Source organism: Acipenser ruthenus, chromosome 59, assembly GCF_902713425.1.
Source record: "Acipenser ruthenus chromosome 59, fAciRut3.2 maternal haplotype, whole genome shotgun sequence".
NCBI lineage: Eukaryota > Metazoa > Chordata > Actinopteri > Acipenseriformes > Acipenseridae > Acipenser > Acipenser ruthenus.
In genome coordinates, this window is record NC_081247.1 from 212,219 (window position 1) to 236,254 (window position 24,036).

The 24,036-nt window shown below is 41.6% G+C and overlaps 1 protein-coding gene across 1 annotated transcript in view; it reads left to right on the forward strand.

Moving 5' to 3' along the window:
• The first annotated feature begins 600 nt into the window (after positions 1 to 600).
• LOC131725015 (E3 ubiquitin-protein ligase TRIM39-like) overlaps positions 601 to 24,036 on the forward strand; it is a 36,880-nt gene continuing 13,444 nt past the window's right edge. Inside the window, exons 1-10 of the mRNA XM_059018336.1 lie at positions 601 to 679; positions 2,552 to 2,638; positions 6,234 to 6,293; positions 10,663 to 10,793; positions 13,168 to 13,197; positions 15,725 to 15,829; positions 16,861 to 16,965; positions 17,743 to 17,949; positions 22,047 to 22,184; positions 22,602 to 22,626. Coding sequence (XP_058874319.1) covers positions 6,263 to 6,293; positions 10,663 to 10,793; positions 13,168 to 13,197; positions 15,725 to 15,829; positions 16,861 to 16,965; positions 17,743 to 17,949; positions 22,047 to 22,184; positions 22,602 to 22,626 — 772 coding nt within the window. The 5' untranslated portion in view covers positions 601 to 679; positions 2,552 to 2,638; positions 6,234 to 6,262. The remainder of the gene's footprint in view (positions 680 to 2,551; positions 2,639 to 6,233; positions 6,294 to 10,662; positions 10,794 to 13,167; positions 13,198 to 15,724; positions 15,830 to 16,860; positions 16,966 to 17,742; positions 17,950 to 22,046; positions 22,185 to 22,601; positions 22,627 to 24,036) is intronic.

Here is a 24,036-nt window from a genome sequence, read left to right on the forward strand (position 1 = left end):
CCAGTATAACACATGTATTATTTCCCTGTCAAAATACACACCTTTAACACTGCCTGTTTTTTATTGATATGCATTTCAAAATATTTGTGTTAACCGTTAAGTGTAAATACTGAATACCATTCTGAATATGAATACAGCTGAAATATAAATTGTACATAATATCTTAGAATACTACATACATATTTAGAATTACAAATCAATTATATTACTTGTTCATAATTTTGTGTGTCAGCCGCCACACAAAGCGGAGCGCAGTGCAGTATACTGTAATGATGCTCCAGTCAGTGTGCCCGGACTGCACCTGAACCATCTTAAAAACACGAAGCCTCCAATAAGATCATTTGTAAAAGTTAGTAAAGAATGGCGCTATATAATCTAAGGAAGCTGAATGTGAACTCCTAGCTGGAGCAACGAGAGAGGGAGAGAGGGGGCGGGGCAGAGAAGGAGGCGGAGACGCTGCTAGGCAACCGGCTCCTGAACATTCCACTCCGCTGAGCAGAGACCGTTAGGATTTAAAAATGCCAAAGTTCCGAGCGGCGTCAGGCGCTTCGTTTAATTAACACACCGTTGCTGACATACATTTTAATTTTAAAAATAACCATATTTTAAATACTCAAATACTAATAATATTTCAGTTCCAGACCGTTTTCCAACAAATAAAAGAAGGTATGATATTAAGGTACGGTATGATATTAAGACTAAGCCTATGAATGTAATTCAAGTTGCTGGTGCTGTTTGATGTATAATTTATTTATTTTTTTTCTGTATAAAATGTTGTAGTATTTCATTATATATATATATATATATATATATATATATATATATATATATATATATATATATATAATATATAAATATTTCATTGTTTTCACAAAATAACCTCCATACATTATCAGTTCATCTGCTAGTGTAATGAAATCACAGATATTAGTCAGTAAAGCCCCTTTCACGCTGGCATGCTCTACCCGGGTGGACGTGACCTGTAGCAGAAACAATAATACAGCAGCAGCATCATATATTACACATGATGTGGTTAAAATCAATGGCATGTACATGTTAATATGCAGTAGTAGCCGCTGATAAGAATTTGACATATTTGCCAGTGTGAAAGGGGTTTAATTAATACATAGACACGCTGTGGTAACTTTAAGAAGTTAAAATGAAAGGCTTGATTAAAGTTTAACCAAACAAATAAATAACTACATTAATAACACTATGAAACAAAAATACGTTTTGGTAGCTCATTCTTATTTAAATTACAAAATGTGACGCGTTTTAGAAAGGGACTGTGACAAAGACAAAGTGATTCTTGGTGACACATCTCCCTCCTGACCTGTGAGGGCGCTGTGTAAAGGGAACAGAGTGCCCTGGACTGGATGGCCAGACAATTCATTCCCAGGGTTATGTGGAAGTTGGTCATCTAGAAAGGGGGCGGGGCTCCGGTACACTAAATCATCGACCCGGAAGGGAAATGATGTGGCAGCCGCGGATTGGAGGAGCTGTTGCACTTGTTAACCAAGGGGTCATGATAGATGGTACAAAAGGGGACGGAGCGATGTGATCTGTTCCTTTGTAATGGTTAAAGTTAACTGGAAGGAGAACTGTATTGTGAGCCGTGAGTGTTTTGTTTGTCGTGTCTAAATTGTACTTGTTTGTTATTTAGACGGCTAACACGATCCGGAGCTGTCGCCAAAGGCCAGCACTAGGAGGGCGTGTACAAGACCAGAGATTTTCTTTCAAGCATAAAGAAGGTAAATCACATGAATACTGTATTTCTGTATCTTCTGGCGGATTGATTAGGAGCAGTGACTAAACAGTTTGAAAGATAACATCCAAAGCTCTTTTTGTATTGTTTTGTATTGCTTGTTAAAAGAAGCCGTGTTCCGATTGGAAAAGAGACATGTGGAACAAATAAACATACAGGTACCGTCCTGTTTAAACCCATCCTTTATCCACCAAAGACGTGTTAGGAACCCAGAACTGTGTTCAGTTATACTTAATGCTCCACATTTTCCATTTTTATCTTAACACATTTTTCACAGGAATTTTTTTGAGTTTATTTTACATATATTAAAATAGGGATAAAATCAGTAAAGATTTGTTTTTGATTGAAACATCAGGAAAAAATCTCAGTATACACACTGCATCAGCTGAGGATCCAGTAACATGGTGCGTAGGTCAGGCAAGTCCAGTGCATAGTAGGAGGGGATCAAGAGATCTACAAGTGCAGTCTAAGCAGGGGGGGGTGTCTCCCAAGCACTGAAAATCATGTGCCACAATCTTCACCTCTGTACTGTGTACTGTGTTCTCAGCTATGACACTGCATAGTGGCACAAGCACTGACTTTTAGTGATCAAAGCCATTTGAGTTACAGGCAATGTATCTGTCAGTCTATCTGTTACCTGTTTAGTGAGAGGATTGAGAGGCGTGTGACTGAGCCTGCTGTCAGTGCCACCTTGCCCCTAGCTTTGGAGTTGAAACGGAGAAAGTTGACATTCAGGTCTTTCAGGATTACTTGCCATTAGTTCACCTGTATGGATTGTGCTTTCAGTTTCTACAGTCACAGCAGAGAGACACCCAGCATTGAAAACAAGACCCTGACACTCAGAAGCTGTGTGGGATTCACACCTTTTAAAAGGTAAGTTACAATGTTCTGTTTCATTAAGGAAATGTGTAGAAAGGACCTTAAAATGTAACAACTTCTTAGAGCTGATTGATCAACAGGGCATATTGTGAAGCCAGAGCAAAAGCAAAGGCCCATTTTCAGATAGGATTAAAATCGTATGAACATTATAAAACAACAGGAAACTAGATTTTGTGAATAAAAACAAAGCACAACAATGATCATGTTGAAACCACAGAATCTAAACCCTGTATCGAGAAAGGCTGCATTCTGTCATTTTAATGTTATTTTATGTTCCTGTAACATGACCCATATGTTGATTTCTGGCACTTCTGGTGAGGAGGAGTCAGAAAACAGTGTGTGAGACGTGGTGGTGATAATCGTAATGAAACAGTAGGGTTCATGTATAAGTTAATACGTTGTGTGTCGGGTGTCTCTTATTGTATAAGAGATGTCATTTCATGCAGTTAGTGAGACAGGACCACAAAGCACAGCTAATGAAGAATCTCCACAAAAACACAATAACTAAACATACAACAAAGGTTTTATTTTGAATTGTGTGAACGTTCTGTAGACAGGATGGCATCTGTACAAGGGATAGTCTGTCACAGGGATGTGTTGTATAAGGGATAGCCTGTCACAGGGACGTGTTGTATAAGGGAGAGCCTGTCACAGGGATGTGTTGTATAAGGGAGAGCCTGTCACAGTGATGTGTTGTATAAGGGAGAGCCTGTCACAGTGATGTGTTGTATAAGGGATAGCCTGTCACAGGGACGTGTTGTATAAGGGAGAGCCTGTCACAGGGACGTGTTGTATAAGGGAGAGCCTGTCACAGTGATGTGTTGTACAAGGGAGAGCCTGTCACAGGGATGTGTTGTACAAGGGAGAGCCTGTCACAGGGATGTGTTGTATAAGGGATAGCCTGTCACAGGGACGTGTTGTATAAGGGATAGCCTGTCACAGGGATGTGTTGTATAAGGGAGAGCCTGTCACAGGGATGTGTTGTATAAGGGAGAGCCTGTCACAGGGATGTGTTGTACAAGGGAGAGCCTGTCACAGGGATGTGTTGTATAAGGGATAGCCTGTCACAGGGACGTGTTGTATAAGGGAGAGCCTGTCACAGGGATGTGTTGTACAAGGGATAGTCTGTCACAGGGATGTGTTGTACAAGGGATAGTCAGTCACAGGGATGTGTTGTATAAGGGATAGCCTGTCACAGTGATGTGTTGTATAAGGGATAGCCTGTCACAGGGATGTGTTGTATAAGGGAGAGCCTGTCACAGGGATGTGTTGTATAAGGGAGAGCCTGTCACAGGGATGTGTTGTACAAGGGAGAGCCTGTCACAGGGATGTGTTGTATAAGGGATAGCCTGTCACAGGGACGTGTTGTATAAGGGAGAGCCTGTCACAGGGATGTGTTGTACAAGGGATAGTCTGTCACAGGGATGTGTTGTACAAGGGATAGTCAGTCACAGGGATGTGTTGTATAAGGGATATCCTGTCACAGTGATGTGTTGTATAAGGGAGAGCCTGTCACAGGGATGTGTTGTACAAGGGATAGTCTGTCACAGGGATGTGTTGTACAAGGGATAGTCAGTCACAGGGATGTGTTGTATAAGGGATAGCCTGTCACAGGGACGTGTTGTATAAGGGATAGCCTGTCACAGGGATGTGTTGTACAAGGGATAGTCAGTCACAGTGATGTGTTGTATAAGGGATAGTCAGTCACAGGGATGTGTTGTATAAGGGATAGCCTGTCACAGGGACGTGTTGTATAAGGGATAGCCTGTCACAGGGATGTGTTGTACAAGGGATAGTCAGTCACAGTGATGTGTTGTATAAGGGATAGCCTGTCACAGGGATGTGTTGTATAAGGGAGAGCCTGTCACAGTGATGTGTTGTACAAGGGAGAGCCTGTCACAGGGATGTGTTGTATAAGGGATAGCCTGTCACAGGGACGTGTTGTACAAGGGATATCCTGTCACAGGGATGTGTTGTACAAGGGATATCCTGTCACAGGGATGTGTTGTATAAGGGATAGCCTGTCACAGGGACGTGTTGTATAAGGGATAGCCTGTCACAGGGACGTGTTGTACAAGGGATATCCTGTCACAGGGATGTGTTGTACAAGGGATATCCTGTCACAGGGATGTGTTGTATAAGGGATAGCCTGTCACAGTGATGTGTTGTATAAGGGATAGCCTGTCACAGGGATGTGTTGTACAAGGGATAGTCTGTCACAGGGATGTGTTGTATAAGGGATAGCCTGTCACAGGGATGTGTTGTATAAGGGATAGCCTGTCACAGGGACGTGTTGTATAAGGGATAGCCTGTCACAGGGATGTGTTGTATAAGGGATAGCCTGTCACAGGGATGTGTTGTATAAGGGATAGCCTGTCACAGGGATGTGTTGTATAAGGGATAGCCTGTCACAGGGACGTGTTGTATAAGGGATAGCCTGTCACAGGGACGTGTTGTATAAGGGATATCCTGTCACAGGGATGTGTTGTATAAGGGATAGCCTGTCACAGGGATGTGTTGTATAAGGGATAGCCTGTCACAGGGATGTGTTGTACAAGGGATAGCCTGTCACAGGGATGTGTTGTATAAGGGAGAGCCTGTCACAGGGATGTGTTGTATAAGGGATAGCCTGTCACAGTGATGTGTTGTACAATGGTAGCCTGTCACAGGGATGTGTTGATTTCGTGATTACAATTGAAGTAGAGAAACATACAATACAGTTGTATACCGTATGTGTTATGCTTTCATCATCTTAAAACCAAAAAGCTGCATTCAGTCACTGGTCAAAGTGAAGGGTACTGTTAGATTTAATTACAGACCACACCCTGACCCTTGAATTACTCTAAAATAAAATACACACAAAAAAGAATGAAAACCCTTTAGAAATAGAAGAGATGTATATTTCTTAACAGCTGAGGTTTTATTTAATAAGAATTTTACTGTCATCCCTGATTTTACTGTGATCTGTGTGTAATGGGTGTTAAAGTCAGGTCTGGGGTTATACAAATGATCCAATGAGCTTTTTCAACATTATACACATTTATTTAACTTCTTCCTTGTTGCTGCTTATATTGTTTGTTTGTGTGTAAAGAACATGAACCGGTTTGAGCTTCAGTGCTGAAGCATTCAGGCATGTCTGCACAACCCACTGCCTGAGCTGGGCAGGACGCCAGCAACATGTTACAGCTTCATTCTAACATTACAAGAATATATTAAAAAAACAACTGTACTGAGATGGTATCTCTGGGTTTATTTATTTATTAAAAATGTTCAGTCTTAATACCTGCAGGTTCCCAACCACACTAAGTGAAAGACAGAATTAAATACCCATCCGAATATAATCCCTGCTTCCCAATCACAGAGAGACAAAGATGTTTGAGAGGAAACAAATCAGAGTGGAAGCTGGGACTACTTCTAGTCACAAGTTCCCTGTGGGTAGAAGCCTTTATCATTTATATATATATATAGATATGATAATAAGTCAGTGTATGTACATATTAAATGTCACTTCTCTTTATCTTCCATGTGGTTCTATACAGCTGAGTGGACATTGTTCCTGATCTTGTTTTCTTGTTGTGTGTCTGATCAGTTGCTGGTGTGGGATGATCAGTAGAGAAGATGGAAAAGAAAAATGCAGACCAGGAAACTGGTAAGAACACAATGATATGTATCATCTCTGTCACAGACAACAATGAATGCTCTTCTAGTGCAGTGGTTCTCAACTCCGGTCCTGAGGACACACTGTCCTGCTGGTTTTTGTTCCAACCGAGCTTTCAATTACTTAACTGAAACCTTAATTGAACTCATAATTTGCTTAATTTTACTTTTTAAATTAATTAGTTTACAAAATGTTGGAGAATTCAAGTTCCTTATATAAATATATATATATATATATATATATATATATATATATATATATATATATATATATATATATATATATATATATATATATATATATATATACTGTATATTTAACTTGAAATCTCCAACTCTTTAAAATAAGTAAAGAGCTCTGATTAGTTCCATTGAGGTTTTCAATTAAGTAACTGAGAGCTCAGTTGGAACAAAAACCAGCAGGACAGTGGGTCCCCAGGACTGGAGTTGAGAATCACTGATCTAGTGTAAAGATAAACATCATTGTGGATATAGAACTAGAACAGGCTCTCCAAGAGAAAGACCTCAGTGTTGTAATAGACTCATCGCTGTCAGCAACCACACAGTGTGGGGAAGCAATCAAAAAGACAAACACAATGCTGGGGTATTTAAAACCTCAAAAGGAGTTGACATAGTTTAGTCTAACCCAGGGGTGGGCAATTCCAGTCCTGGAGGGTCGGTGTCCCTCCTGGCTTTTGTTCCAGCTGTGCTCTAAATTACTTACTTAATTAGACCAATAATTGGTAATAATTGGTCCAATTAAGTAATTTAGGGCAAAGTTAGAACAAAAGTCAGGAGGGACACCGGCCCTCCAGGACCGGAGTTGCCCACACCTGGTCTAACCAATTCTTTAAGCGCAGCGCAGAAACCAGGACCAGAGGACGCAACTGGAAATTAAGTGGAGGTAGACTCAGGACATTTTCTTATGTTCCTAAAGTGCTAATATCATAAATATTTAAACAAATGTCCATACCTCTCATTGGCAAAACAACTTCCCTTTTCTTGCACGTTGTTTGGTTTGTTTTTGACTGTGATAGCAGCTCATTACTCCTGCCTCCACACTGTAGATTCACTCTGCCTGTGCAGCAGGTATCAGGACATCACCAGCCATCACCGCCATATTAACCACTGGCTCTCACTTCACTACAGTAAAACCTCCACACTGTAGATTCACTCTCCCTGTGCAGCAGGTATCAGGACATCACCACCATATTAACCACTGGCTCTCACTTCACTACAGTAAAACCTCCACAATGTAGATTCACTCTCCCTGTGCAGCAGGTATCAGGACATCACCAGCATATTAACCACTGGCTCTCACTTCACTACAGTAAAACCTCCACACTGTAGATTCACTCTCCCTGTGCAGCAGGTATCAGGACATCACCAGCCATCACCACCATATTAACCACTGGCTCTCACTTCACTACAGTAAAACCTCCACACTGTAGATTCACTCTCCCTGTGCAGCAGGTATCAGGACATCACCACCATATTAACCACTGGCTCTCACTTCACTACAGTAAAACCTCCACACTGTAGATTCACTCTCCCTGTGCAGCAGGTATCAGGACATCACCAGCCATCACCACCATGTTAACCACTGGCTCTCACTTCACTACAGTAAAACCTCCACACTGTAGATTCACTATCCCTGTGCAGCAGGTATCAGGACATCACCAGCCATCACCACCATATTAACCAGTGGCTCTTTTTCACAGTTCAATATTCATTCACAGATACACGATGCAGTTTGGTCTCTGAGTTAAAGCTGATAGGAATGTTGATACAGTAATTCCACCCCCTAAACTATTCTGACAGGGCATGTGTGCTGAAACTATCTAGACAGATACATCGGCTTGGAGTGATTGTTCCACAGCGACTGATCTGGGGTCAGTTTACCTGAAACACACGACAGTAACACTGATATTTACAATTCTGAACTCCACAAACCTGCAATCTGAAACACACGACAGTAACACTGATATTTACAATTCTGAACTCCACAAACCTGCAATCTGAAACACACGACAGTAACACTGATATTTACAATTCTAAACTCCACAAACCTGCAATCTGAAACACACGACAGTAACACTGATATTTACAATTCTGAACTCCACAAACCTGCAATCTGAAACACACGACAGTAACACTGATATTTACAATTCTGAACTCCACAAACCTGCAATCTGAAACACACGACAGTAACACTGATATTTACAATTCTGAACTCCACAAACCTGCAATCTGAAACACACGACAGTAACACTGATATTTACAATTCTGAACTCCACAAACCTGCAATGTGAAACACACGACAGTAACACTGATATTTACAATTCTGAACTCCACAAACCTGCAATGTGAAACACACGACAGTAACACTGATATTTACAATTCTGAACTCCACAAACCTGCAATGTGAAACACACGACAGTAACACTGATATTTACAATTCTGAACTCCACAAACCTGCAATCTGAAACACACGACAGTAACACTGATATTTACAATTCTGAACTCCACAAACCTGCAATCTGAAACACACGACAGTAACACTGATATTTACAATTCTGAACTCCACAAACCTGCAATCTGAAACACACAACAGTAACACTGATATTTACAATTCTGAACTCCACAAACCTGCAATCTGAAACACACGACAGTAACACTGATATTTACAATTCTGAACTCCACAAACCTGCAATTCCTTTCTATTTAAACCTATATTTTGTAATATGTATCAGACAGGGGATATGAACCTGCAGCTTCAGGGGAGCGGGCACACCGCTGGCTACGAACGCAGCCCTCAGTGAACAATCAACCCGAGGGACCTCTGCCCTGTCAAATAGCAACATTGAATAGCAAGATTCACTATAATCCCCACTGTGTCCCCAGCCTGTGTCATATACAATGTGTGATTGATAGAGAATCGTGCATATTAATGTACTAAGTGGAATATTTAAAATATTTGGTCATGTTTTTTTTTTTTTGTTTGTTGTTGAATTTAAGTCATTCTTAGACTTAAGTTTATGATATGAAGTTTTAAAAAGTTATTGATATAATATTACATTTGAAGTGCTTATTTAAACTATAATAAAGTTGTCACTAAGTATTTGTTTTCACTCATCAAGAGCTGAAGATGAAGACTCAAACAAGCCCTGCCCTTGTTTAACACATTCTATCTTGATTAGCTGCATCTAAAATGAAGAGCAGATCTGGATGCATGTAGAGATCAACATGCTTCATGAATATGTGATGGAAAATAACCACTTGTTTTAAGCACAGCTCAATATTTTACAAGCACCTGAGAGGTGAACATGCCTGATGAATACAGCCCTGTTTCTAATATGAATGTTACCTCTCCTACACTGTCTCTACCTACATCACTGCCTCTGTCTCCACAGTTACTGTTTCTAATATGAATGTTACCTCTCCTACACTGTCTCTACCTACATCACTGCCTCTGTCTGCACAGTTACTGTTTCTAATATGAATGTTACCTCTCCTGCACTGTCTCTACCTACATCACTGCCTCTGTCTCCACAGTTACTGTTTCTAATATGAATGTTACCTCTCCTACACTGTCTCTACCTACATCACTGCCTCTGTCTCCACAGTTACTGTTTCTAATATGAATGTTACCTCTCCTGCACTGTCTCTACCTACATCACTGCCTCTGTCTCCACAGTTACTGTTTCTAATATGAATGTTACCTCTCCTGCACTGTCTCTACCTACATCACTGCCTCTGTCTGCACAGTTACTGTTTCTAATATGAATGTTACCTCTCCTGCACTGTCTCTACCTACATCACTGCCTCTGTCTGCACAGTTACTGTTTCTAATATCAATGTTACCGCTCCTACACTGTCTCTACCTACATCACTGCCTCTGTCTCCACAGTTACTGTTTCTAATATGAATGTTACCTCTCCTGCACTGTCTCTACCTACCACTGTCTCTACTGACATCACTGCCTCTGTCTCCACAGTTACAGGTGCATCAGGAATCCTCAGTCCCTCACTCCCTCTCTGTCTCCACAGTTTCAGGTGCATCAGGAATCCTCAGTCTCTCACTCCCTCTCTGTCTCCACAGTTACAGGTGCATCAGGAATCCTCAGTCCCTCACTCCCTCTCTGTCTCCACAGTTACAGGTGCATCAGGAATCCTCAGTCTCTCACTCCCTCTCTGTCTCCACAGTTACAGGTGCATCAGGAATCCTCAGTCCCTCACTCCCTCTCTGTCTCCACAGTTACAGGTGCTTCAGGAATCCTCAGTCTCTCACTCCCTCTCTGTCTCCACAGTTTCAGGTGCATCAGGAATCCTCAGTCTCTCACTCCCTCTCTGTCTCCACAGTTTCAGGTGCATCAGGAATCCTCAGTGTTTCAGAGAGTTTTGGCAGTTTCGGCCGTGACTACAAGGGTATAATCCCTGCACGTGATGCCAAGTCCCTGAGTTGGGGTAGACCTGATCTCAGCAACCCTAAGGTATGGTGACACTAATCATTAGAATAGATTCTAGTTTCCACGGTAAAAAAGTCTATGATTTAAATATTTTAAAATCCACAATATATGCAAGAATCCACATGTTATTTGTATTCAGACACGGGCAGACTGCTGTTTCAGGGAAAGCTTAGGGCCGTATTCATAAAGTGTTTACCAGGCATTTAACTTTAAACAGTGAAATCATACGAACATAAGAAATTCAAGAACGAGAAAAGGCCATTTGGCCCACCTATGCTCGCTCACTTTGGTGCCAGCGTGGTCCGTTAGCGCTCAGGAGAGGAAAAACTAAAAAACCCGAACCAGGTTAGCAGGGGAAATTAAACCTCTGGGAATCCGTGGCTAGACAGACTAAAGGTCTTATTGTGGTCACAGAGAGGGTTATACAGTATTGTTCACGACAGCATCCAGTCTGTTCTTGAAGGATCCGATAGTCTCTGCTTCAACAACTCTGTCCAGCAGCCTGTTCCAATGGTTCACCACCCTTTCTGTGAAAAAGCTCCTTCTCCCCTCGGTTCTGAATATGCTCTTCTTCAGCTTCCACCCGTGGTCCCTGGTTCTGTTCTCTGTGATCTGTGAAAAATATTCTCAGCAGTTACTTTGTTAAACCCCTTGACCATTTTAAATACCTCTATTAAGTCACCTTTGGCTCTCCTTTCTAGGCTATATAGATTCAGCTCTTTCAGTCTATCTTCATATGACATACCCTTCAGTCCTGAAATTAATCGTGTTGCTCTCCTCTATACTCTCTCCAATGCCTCAATGTCTTTTTTATGATAAGGGGACCAGAGCTGTCCACAGTATTCTAGGTGTGTATTCTGTGTGAGATGAGGAGCAGCTGTGTGAGGTCAGGAGCAGCTGTGTGAGGTCAGGAGCAGCTGTGTGAGGTCAAGAGCAGCTGTGTGAGGTCAGGAGTAGCTGTGTGAGATGAAGAGCAGCTGTGTGAGGTCAGGAGTAGCTGTGTGAGATGAGGAGCAGCTGTGTGAGATGAGGAGCAGCTGTGTGAGATGAGGAGCAGCTGTGTGAGATGAGGAGCAGCTGTGTGAGGTCAGGAGCAGCTGTGTGAGGTCAGGAGTAGCTGTGTGAGATGAGGAGCAGCTGTGTGAGGTCAGGAGTAGCTGTGTGAGATGAGGAGCAGCTGTGTGAGGTGAGGAGCTGCTGTGTGAGATGAGGAGCAGCTGTGTGAGATGAGGAGCAGCTGTGTGAGGTCAGGAGTAGCTGTGTGAGATGAGGAGCAGCTGTGTGAGGTGAGGAGCTGCTGTGTGAGATGAGGAGCAGCTGTGTGAGGTGAGGAGCTGCTGTGTGAGATGAGGAGCAGCTGTGTGAGATGAGGAGCAGCTGTGTGAGGTCAGGAGCAGCTGTGTGAGATGACGAGCAGCTGTCTGAGATGAGGAGCAGCTGTGTGAGGTCAGGAGCAGCTGTGTGAGATGAGGAGCAGCTGTGTGAGATGAGGAGCAGCTGGGTGAGATGAGGAGCAGCTGTGTGAGATGAGGAGCAGCTGTGTGAGATGACGAGCAGCTGTCTGAGATGAGGAGCAGCTGTGTGAGGTCAGGAGCAGCTGTATGAGATGAGGAGCAGCTGGGTGAGATGAGGAGCAGCTGTGTGAGATGAGGAGCAGCTGTGTGAGGTTAGGAGCAGCTGTGTGAGATGAGGAGCAGCTGTGTGAGGTGAGGAGCTGCTGTGTGAGATGAGGAGCAGCTGTGTGAGATGAGGAGCAGCTGTGTGAGGTCAGGAGCAGCTGTGTGAGATGACGAGCAGCTGTCTGAGATGAGGAGCAGCTGTGTGAGGTCAGGAGCAGCTGTGTGAGATGAGGAGCAGCTGTGTGAGATGAGGAGCAGCTGGGTGAGATGAGGAGCAGCTGTGTGAGATGAGGAGCAGCTGTGTGAGATGACGAGCAGCTGTCTGAGATGAGGAGCAGCTGTGTGAGGTCAGGAGCAGCTGTATGAGATGAGGAGCAGCTGGGTGAGATGAGGAGCAGCTGTGTGAGATGAGGAGCAGCTGTGTGAGGTTAGGAGCAGCTGTGTGAGATGAGGAGCAGCTGTGTGAGGTGAGGAGCAGCTGGGTGAGATGAGGTCAGGAGCAGCTGTGTGAGGTCAGGAGCAGCTGTGTGAGATCTCTGGAACAAAGTAAAACTAAACCAGAATGCTGTTCTGTGAATTTCTATCTAAATTGTATTTTTCTGCGTACAATAGAGTTAAATGCCCATTTGATGCTGAATCAGATTACAGCTCCCCATGAAACTCATTTTATGATTGATAGTAGTCTGGTCCCAAGTGAATGTTAAAATCAGACTTTTAATGTACTGTATGCACTTGTTTTCATATTATAGTAACTCAATGAATGAACTTTTCTTTTGCAGATTCCTGGTTTGCTGAGAAGAGTTTTGAAGGTACAGAATGGTGTGGGGGGGACGGGGGGTATTGTTAAATGACGGATGAATAAGACAGGTGGAAAGAAAAGGAGAGATTGTGAGTGAAAGAGAATTGGGAAAGAGAGAGAGATGAGAAGGGTGGGTGTAGTTAAGTGTCATGATGTATATCATCAATAAAGAGTTTCTTCTTCAAAGGATATTCATGCTGTTATTAACCTACTGTACCATAGGTCACCCTTTATTTGTAATTTCAGTAACAGAAGGAAAACACCAAAGACATATATAAGTAAAACCAATGATTTATTTAGAAAGACAAAGGATCTTATAGTCTTTGAAATGATTATTTTTATAGCATCATTCATCAAGTTATGCAACAAGTTGGATACAATTGTAACCGTTTCTTTTTGTATGTAGTGTGAATCTTTAAAAGTAAACTTCTAATAAAATCTAATCAAGACTCAGTGCAACATGTCAAATACAAAACAAGCAAAGTGAATATCAAATCAATTCAAACTAAGTGACACGCAAAATAAAATTGCTATCGTGAATTAAACTCCTTAACATGAATTAAAACCATGACAAATCTAATAAAAATCTGCAAAACAAGGAACATAATGGATGTAAAGAACTGACCATCTTGTTCACATACATGCAGATTTATTGTACTGCTCTTTCTCCTTTCAAATATATAAAACCTTTTAGAAAACATGCATTCTACAATGTAGCTAAAACACAGCAGCTTAATGTTTAAAAAGTAATGAAACAGAATCAAGTATCCTCAGAGAATACCGTAACCAACTCCAAGCACAAGGTAGCTACTCTGTGTGCACAACACTTCTCCACGTATAATACTGTATGATTACAACAAGCACTAAGAGAAAATAAACAATGGTGAGTCTGTGATTTAATAAATAACACAAGAGCGAGAATGAGCTAATCTACTCACCCCCACGAGCACAGCAATATATCCAGAAGTCCCGTGTGTTTCTGCTTCCCTGCACTTTAAACCAAAACATACTCATAAATATATAAACAAGTTCTCAAACCAAGCAATAAAATAGAACACACTCGCTACTCACCACCAGCAATGCTGCAGCCTTCTGGATAAACCTGAGTCCCATGTGTCTCTGCTTTCCCTGCACACCAGCAATGCTGCAGCCTTCTGGATAAACCTGAGTCCCATGTGTCTCTGCTTTCCCTGCACACCAGCAATGCTGCAGCCTTCTGGATAAACCTGAGTCCCATGTGTCTCTGCTTTCCCTGCACACCAGCAATGCTGCAGCCTCCTGGATCAATCTGAGTCCCATGTGTCTCTGCTTTCCCTGCACACCAGCAATGCTGCAGCCTTCTGGATCAATCTGAGTCCCATGTGTCTCTGCTTTCCCTGCACACCAGCAATGCTGCAGTCTTCTGGATGAATCTGAGTCCCATGTGTCTCTGCTTTCCCTGCACACCAGCAATGCTGCAGCCTTGTGGATAAACCTGAGTCCCATGTGTCTCTGCTTTCCCTGCACACCAGCAATGCTGCAGCCTTCTGGATCAATCTGAGTCCCATGTGTCTCTGCTTTCCCTGCACACCAGCAATGCTGCAGCCTTCTGGATAAACCTGAGTCCCATGTGTCTCTGCTTTCCCTGCACACCAGCAATGCTGCAGCCTTCTGGATCAATCTGAGTCCCATGTGTCTCTGCTTTCCCTGCACACCAGCAATGCTGCAGCCTTCTGGATAAACCTGAGTCCCATGTGTCTCTGCTTTCCCTGCACACCAGCAATGCTGCAGCCTTCTGGATCAATCTGAGTCCCATGTGTCTCTGCTTTCCCTGCACACCAGCAATGCTGCAGCCTTCTGGATAAACCTGAGTCCCATGTGTCTCTGCTTTCCCTGCACACCAGCAATGCTGCAGCCTTCTGGATCAATCTGAGTCCCATGTGTCTCTGCTTTCCCTGCACACCAGCAATGCTGCAGCCTTCTGGATAAACCTGAGTCCCATGTGTCTCTGCTTTCCCTGCACACCAGCAATGCTGCAGCCTTCTGGATCAATCTGAGTCCCATGTGTCTCTGCTTTCCCTGCACACCAGCAATGCTGCAGCCTTCTGGATCAATCTGAGTCCCATGTGTCTCTGCTTTCCCTGCACACCAGCAATGCTGCAGCCTTCTGGATCAATCTGAGTCCCATGTGTCTCTGCTTTCCCTGCACACCAGCAATGCTACAGCCTTCTGGATAAACCTGAGTCCCATGTGTCTCTGCTTTCCCTGCACACCAGCAATGCTGCAGCCTTGTGGATCAATCTGAGTCCCATGTGTCTCTGCTTTCCCTGCACACCAGCAATGCTGCAGCCTTCTGTAATCACCTATGCCTTTATACAGGGGTTTTCAGTGTTAGCCCTTTCCTAGCTTGACTGAATTGACAACTTGTATTAGCCATGCCACACTACAGTAGTTTTATATATGAATCTATTTTAGTAATCTGCATGTGAGCATCTACAGTAGAATAGTGAAGATCTGAACCCATCCTGAAGGTTTGTAATTATTCACTCATTCCACAGGGGTCTGATAGAAAGTCCAGACATCAAGAGGTTGGTGAATGGAGCCTGGAAGAGTGTCGACAGTCCATCATGGAGCTGGCAAAGGAGATGAACAGAGTCTTGAAGGTACAGAGAGAGGGAGCGGAGGGGAGAGAGAGAAGGAGGGATGGGGGAGTGAGCAGTATTGGTTATTACAGAGAGGTGGAGAGGGGGGGTGAAAAGGCGAGTCCTGAGGTTACAGGAGAGGAGAGAGGCAGAGGGGGAAGAAAGGGGCTAAAGTGGGGTGTCAGCATGCCATCGTGTCAGATAAAGCAAAAAGCTTAGGAGTCTTGAAGGTACGGAGAGAGGGGTGTGTGTGTAGGGGGTGGGGGGATTGGTAATTAATGTAGCCAACAAAGACGTTCATGTATTGAATACAGAACAGAGTAGAAACAGCATTGAAAGCAACAATTAGGTGTAGTCCAAGTTTAATTGAATTCCATTTTTAAATGTAATTAAGCAATAAAGAACACTGGCGTGTGATTTGAGGATTGTGAAAAGGATTGTGGGAAGAGACCGCAGGCTATTCATAATTTAAACCCCAGCAACACAAAAAACACACACGGCTCATCTTTGTGCCTCTACTGAGAGAGTCTAGCAGTTCAATTCAAACCCACAGAGGCACCGATTCTAATAAACAAATGTAGTGTCCATCTGCATTCTATATGCCTAATATTCCTGACTACAGTACTACCAGTTTAACCTCGAGAGTCAGTGAGTATCTGTGTCTTAAATGAGTTACTGCTGTTTGAAATGCCAAAGAGTTCTATCTTAGCTTGAATTGTGGGATGCTGTTCCATGCCCTCTCTCCTGTAGATGAAACCAGAAAACACATGAGATTATTATACAGAGCTAACAAAGGAGTTAAACAGTGTCTTGAAGGTAGAGAGAGGGAGGGGTGAGGGGACTGTGTGTGTGTGTGTGTGTTTGGGGTTGACTCTCCTTCATTTAGCTAACGAAGGAGTTAAACGGTGTCTTGAAGGTTCAGAGAGACAGCATGGACAGCAACAGTTTGGTGCAGTTTAGGAGTTTCATTCCTGTTCAGTTAAATGCATTGGTTTCTACAGTGCTTGCAGTTGAATTCCCTATTTGAAAGATTTCTTATTGATTGATTTCAGAACTCTGCCATACCTACCCCTGTGTCCAGTGAGGATACGTGCAGCCTGGAAGAGTGTCGCTGCTTCATCATGAAATGGGCTGACGAGTTGGACAAGCTGGTCCAGGTAAAGAGAGACACAGAGAATGAAGCTCGAAGTGGAGACAGGGTGCAGTGAGAGCTGAGAATCAGGTTCACAGGCAGGGTGCAGTGAGAGCTGAGAATCAGGTTCACAGACAGGGTGCAGTGAGAGCTGAGAATCAGGTTCACAGACAATCAGGCTGTCAGGGAGATGTAATTTTCTTTTATATAGTACAGAAGTAATACTCTTAAAAAAAGTCACACTTTGCACAGTAGTTTAGCAGTTTCCCATATTATTACATAGTGCTGCATGAAGGGATTTAATTGTTCAGATGAAGCTCATCACTGGTGAGGCTCATTGGTTTTGATTGGGCTGATTGACCATTCCAAGTGAAACAACTGAAGAAGATGCTTTGAAGAAAAAGTCACACTTTGCACAGTAATTGTGTGGATTTCATGTTCTAAGAAAGCAGCACAAACCCAAGCAGCTGTTTCTTCACTCGTTTCACTCTGATGGTAAATCAGCTCAATCAACACCAATGACCCTCACCTGATTGTAAGCAGCTTGATCTGAATAATACTTCTACCATGTGTTGTGTTTGCTGTAATTTCCCATGCTTGCATGTGCCTTCACCATCTCATACAAAAGTAAACCTTTATAAGGGACGTGACGAGGATGCAGACTGATGACCAAATGAATCAGTCAGTCAGTGAGCTAGATATTGCAAGTGTTATCCCCTCTGTTCTGCTGGCTGATTTCACAGAGAAGGGAAGCTGCTGCTCTGAGAACACTGATATACTGTTCTGTTCATTGACACCAAAGCAAAGTCAGAGTGCTGGGCAGGTTGAGACAAGAAAAGGAGCAGAGCTGAAAAACAAAGAGGATCTTCCAGGACCAGAGGGGGAGGAGCTGAGTGAGGGGGCGGGGCACAACCAGGGGGAGGAGCTGAACCAAGAGGAGGAGCAAAGACTGAAGGACGGTCACGACATCATCATGCAGTGGGCAAGAGAGCTGAAGACAGTGCCAGAGGTGATATTTTAACACATTTCAACAGCTGGGTCTAAACATACTGTCCATTGGCTTCTAATTGAAATGCAGGAGCTCCTTATAATCAATACAATATCAAACTAAATCAAAAGCAAATACAAAGTGCACCAAACCCAGGGAGAGCACTGGGGGATAAAAGCTGCATAAATAACTAAAAACAGGGGTGGTTAAAAAACAGCCTGATAAACAAAAAAAACACAAAAAAGAGAGCAATAACCTCCCTGTATTTCTGTTACGCTCGCCTGGTTCACATTACTCTGCAGTTATTACTGTGCTTTGTTCCAATCTCGGATCCACGCTGCTCCCGTCCCTGTTGCTACTGCCGTACTTGATTCCAAATACAGATCCACACCGCTCGCGTCCCGAGGCTGCTTTCACTTTCACTTTCACTTTCTCTTTTCCTTTCTATTCTATTCTATTCTATTCCTATATATTCTATTCTATTATATTCCTTTCTATTCTATTCTTTTCTTTTCAATTCTTTTCTATTCTTTTCTATTCTATTCTTTTCTTTTCTATTATATTCTTTTCTATTCTTTTCTTTTCTATTCTATTCTTTTCCTTTTTATTCTTTTCAATTCTTTTCTTTTCTATTCTTTTCCATTCTATTCTTTTCTTTTCTATTCTATTCTTTTCTATTCTTTTCTTTTCTATTCTATTCTATTCTTTTCCTTTTTATTCTTTTCAATTCTTTTCTTTTCTATTCTTTTCTATTCTATTCTATTCTATTCTTTTCTATTCTATTCTATTTTCTATTCTATTCTTTTCTATTCTATTCTTTTCTATTCTATTCTTCTTTCCTTTTCTTTTCTTTGTTCGTGCCCTCCCTGTTCCTCTGCCCCCCTCTGCTCTCCCTCTGCGCTTCTTTTATATTCTTTTCTATTCTATTCTTTTATATTCTTTTCTATTCTTTTCTATTCTACTCTTTTATATTCTATTCTTCTTTCTTTTTCTTTTGTTTTCTTTGTCCGTGCCCTCCCCGTTCCTCTGCCATCCTCTGCTCTCCCTCTGCGCTTCTTTTCTATTCTATTCTTTTCTATTCTTTTCTATTCTATTCTTTTCTATTCTTTTCTATTCTATTCTTTTCTTTTCTATTTTCTATTCTATTCTATTCTATTCTTTTCTATTCTATTCTTTTCTATTCTTTTCTATTCTATTCAATTCTTTTCTTTTCTATTCAATTCTATTCTTTTCTATTCTATTCTTTTATATTCTTTTCTATTCTTTTCTTTTCTATTCTATTCTTCTTTTCTTTTCTTTGTCCGTGCCCTCCCCGTTCCTCTGCCCTCCTCTGCTCTCCCTCTGCGCTTCTTTTCTATTCTTTTCTATTCTTTTCTATTCTTTTCTATTCTATTCTTTTCTATTCTTTTCTATTCTATTCTTTTCTATTAATTTCTTTTCTATTCTTTTCTATTCTATTCTTTTATATTCTTTTCTATTCTTTTCTATTCTATTCTTTTCTATTCTATTCTTCTTTCTTTTTCTTTCCTTTTCTTTTCTTTGTCCGTGCCCTCCTCGTTCCTCTGCCCTCCTCTGCTCTCCCTCTGCGCTTCTTTTATATTCTATTCTATTCTTTTCTATTCTTTTCTATTCTTTTCTATTCTATTCTATTCTTCTTTCTTTTTCTTTTCTTTTCTTTGTCCGTGCCCTCCCCGTACCTCTGCCCTCCTCTGCTCTCCCTCTGCGCTTCTTTTCTATTCTTTTCTATTCTTTTCTATTCTATTCTTCTTTCTTTTTCTTTTCTTTTCTTTGTCCGTGCCCTCCCCGTACCTCTGCCCTCCTCTGCTCTCCCTCTGCGCTTCTTTTCTATTCTTTTCTATTCTTTTCTATTCTTTTCTATTCTATTCTTTTCTATTCTATTCTTCTTTCTTTTTCTTTTCTTTGTCCGTGCCCTCCCCGTTCCTCTGCCCTCCTCTGCTCTCCCTCTGCGCTTCTTTTATATTCTATTCTATTCCTTTCTATTCTATTCTTTTCTATTCTATTCTTCTTTCCTTTTCTTTTCTTTGTCCGTGCCCTCCCTGTTCCTCTGCCCCCCTCTGCTCTCCCTCTGTGCTTCTTTTATATTCTTTTCTATTCTATTCTTTTATATTCTTTTCTATTCTTTTCTATTCTATTCTTTTCTATTCTATTCTTCTTTCTTTTTCTTTCCTTTTCTTTTCTTTGTCCGTGCCCTCCCCGTTCCTCTGCCCTCCTCTGCTCTCCCTCTGCGCTTCTTTTATATTCTATTCTATTCCTTTCTATTCTATTCTTTTCTATTCTATTCTTCTTTCCTTTTCTTTTCTTTGTCCGTGCCCTCCCTGTTCCTCTGCCCTCCTCTGCTCTCCCTCTGCGCTTCTTTTATATTCTATTCTATTCTTTTATATTTTCTATTCTTTTCTATTCTATTCTTTTCTATTCTATTCTTCTTTCTTTTTCTTTCCTTTTCTTTTCTTTGTCCGTGCCCTCCTCGTTCCTCTGCCCTCCTCTGCTCTCCCTCTGCGCTTCTTTTATATTCTATTCTATTCTTTTCTATTCTTTTCTATTCTATTCTATTCTTCTTTCTTTTTCTTTTCTTTTCTTTGTCCGTGCCCTCCCCGTACCTCTGCCCTCCTCTGCTCTCCCTCTGCGCTTCTTTTCTATTCTTTTCTATTCTTTTCTATTCTATTCTTCTTTCTTTTTCTTTTCTTTTCTTTGTCCGTGCCCTCCCCGTACCTCTGCCCTCCTCTGCTCTCCCTCTGCGCTTCTTTTCTATTCTTTTCTATTCTTTTCTATTCTTTTCTATTCTATTCTTTTCTATTCTATTCTTCTTTCTTTTTCTTTTCTTTGTCCGTGCCCTCCCCGTTCCTCTGCCCTCCTCTGCTCTCCCTCTGCGCTTCTTTTCTTTCTACTGCTTTCTTCTTCCTGTTAAATCAGAAACGTCCCCTCCTCTTCTGTCCTACCGACCTATTGCCCGCTGAACTAAATTATTTCCACCTGTACCCGATCAAATCATTAATCTGCTCTTAAGTAATGTCAGCAAAACTACACCTCCCAGAAGCCTCGCTCTCACCACATCTAGCCCAACTCGTACAGCCCGTGCCTAAACCAAACAATCCTCTTCGTGACAAAGCAAAACGTGTAAAATCAAAAGTACAAATAATAATAAAACATACAATTATAAAAACGTGCTCCAATATAGTATAAATCAAAAAGTGAAAACACACATACATTATCTAGAAATGTGCTCAAAATAAAAGTACTTATAAAAGGGCTGCATGAGTGGCATTTCAGTCACCCTGTGACAAGTGCATCTCAAAAGAGGTTCCTGTATCTCATTCCTACACACCCACACTGCTAGTGATCTGTTCTGAACACACTGTCCATGAGTGCATCTCAAAAGAGGTTCCTGTATCTCAGTCCTACACACCCACACTGCTAGTGATCTGTTCTGAACATACTGTCCATGAGTGCATCTCAAAAGTGGTTCCTGTATCTCATTCCTACACACCCACACTGCTAGTGATCTGTTCTGAACATACTGTCCATGAGTGCATCTCAAAAGAGGTTCCTGTATCTCATTCCTACACACCCACACTGCTAGTGATCTGTTCTGAACAGACTGTCCATGAGTGCATCTCAAAAGAGGTTCCTGTATCTCATTCCTACACACCCACACTGCTAGTGATCTGTTCTGAACATACTGTCCATGAGTGCATCTCAAAAGAGGTTCCTGTATCTCATTCCTACACACCCACACTGCTAGTGATCTGTTCTGAACAGGATATCTTTTTATTTTTCATTCATGAGTTAATCACTGCTATAATGTAAGCACATGCAGTCATTTGCTGCTACAATGGGGATAGATTAATTTAGTAAATTTCACCTCTGATATCAGGTTGTTTTTCACAGTGAGGCTCCATTTAGATTGGTATGCAGTGTTGACAGGGAGATAGCAGAGTGCTCTACTGTTTTGTATTCACAGCCATGGCAGGGATGTATGATACTGACATACTTGTGTGATTCATTTCAAAACATTGCCCAAAACCTTCTCTAGAGTTCCTGACACACTGTGGTCTGGAGTGAACTCTCCTTATCCTCTAATCTATATTGTCTTTAACCAGAACTCTGTCTCAGCGGGGGAGGCTGTGGAACAGGGTGTTGCAGAGCTGGTGAAGGAGTGGAAACGAGGCAAGCTGAGTAACATCTTACCCATCATGGAGTTCATCATGTGGGCCCTGATCAAGGAGGAGGCAGACAAGGTGAGAGCAGCAAGATAAACCCATAGCAGAACTCAGCTATATACTTGTACATGTGCTTTGTGTCACAGTGGAGCACACAGGGATAGGGAGATGATCATTTCTATTCATTAGCAGACAAGCAATCATTTTATTAAACTGCACTTAATAATACTTTGCCCTGTGTTAATATCTGTGCTATTTTACAAATACGTCAAGTACAAGTCTCTGTCAAATGGCACATATATATTATTATTATTATTATTTATTTCTTAGCAGCATATATATATTAACACAGGGCAACGTATAATGAAGTATAATTAATTGATAAAGAAGACACTCAGACAGTCACATATATTAACACAGGGCAATGTGTAATGAATTGACAGCTGGTACACATTCAGTTGTTTCTCTCTTGACTGTATTGTCATTGTTTTTTAGGGAATGCTGAAATCTCAGAATATTGGTGAGTACGGCAAACCTGCAACATGTTATAATTCATCTCTGACCGTCCAAACACAAGATTGTCTTGATGACAGAGAACTCAGAATCATCACATTCCTGTTTGTGGAACAAGAAAGACAATAACGTTCATATAAGTTATAACAATATCTGTAAGATGTATTGGACCTTGCTGTGCTGTTTCTCTTGAAATTACTTTCAGGACTTTTCTGGCAGTTTTACTGTCCAGAAGCTTGGTGGTGTTTTCATTTTTGGCTTCACTCTGTATTTCTATGAGTGTATCTATCATTATTACTCAAAGCTTGGTGTTATTGTTTCATTTTTGGCTTCAGTCTCTGTATTGCTATCAGTGTATCTATAATTATTACTGTCCTGAAGCTTGGTGTTATTGTTTCATTTTTGGCTGCAGTCCCTGAATTAGCACCTTCATTCTTTCCAGTCAGGTAGCACCATGATAAACTTCAATAGATGCACCTATTATTCTCAATGAAGAGTTTCCCTGAGCTCACTTTTCCACATGTAGCTGCTCAGGCTGCTAGGAAACGGTCTGCCTGGTTCAAGTGCAGCCGTGTCACCTGGGATCAATGAACTCAATGGCCTGTCGGTTTAGACATGTTTTTTTTGTATTTTATACACTATTAAATTGTTTTTTATTTCTGTAAATGCTACTGCAAGGGTAATTGTATACAGAACATGAATTACCAAGACCAGTCAGAACCAGTGTGCAGTTATCATCTCGTACCCTTTTCTAAACCAGAAGCCTGGTCTCTCTGAACTATCATTCTGGTATTGTGTGCTGTTGTTTTATTCATTCATTCAGGTTTTTATGTTACTGTAATAATCGAAAAAAAAGACTTACAAACACAGCTGAATTATTAAAATAACAACTAACTCTGAAAAGCGTCTCTAAAAGAAATAAAACAGCATTTCACCTTTCTTTTTTAATAAATGTGTATTGTTGTTGTTAGTAGTTTTAATAACTGTCACTTTTGACTGTGTAGACTAGACATTATTTCTATATTTTATTTTGTCTGTATTTATCCTTTTATTCTCGACTGTGGTCAGGACCACCCGTCTTGAGAAGGCATCTCTTGATAAATAATTAGCAATGTTTATAATAAACATGATTCTCAGTATTGATATCCTCACTAGTCATTTTAGAACAGCGCTAGCCTGAGTGTCGTTCTCCTCCAATGACAAGGAGGCAGTATTTGAGTGACAGGTCACTTCTGAGGGGAGCAGGTTCATCTTGATTCCTGCTGTCTTTTGAACACAAGTCGATGTTATTTCAAGTTGTACTTTGACGGGTGGAATTGTATTAACGGGACGGAAATTGAAAATCCATGAAGGATTCACTCAGGGAACCCAACAAGGAGACGGGTCTCTCTGAAATGGGAAACGAGAGAATCACAAA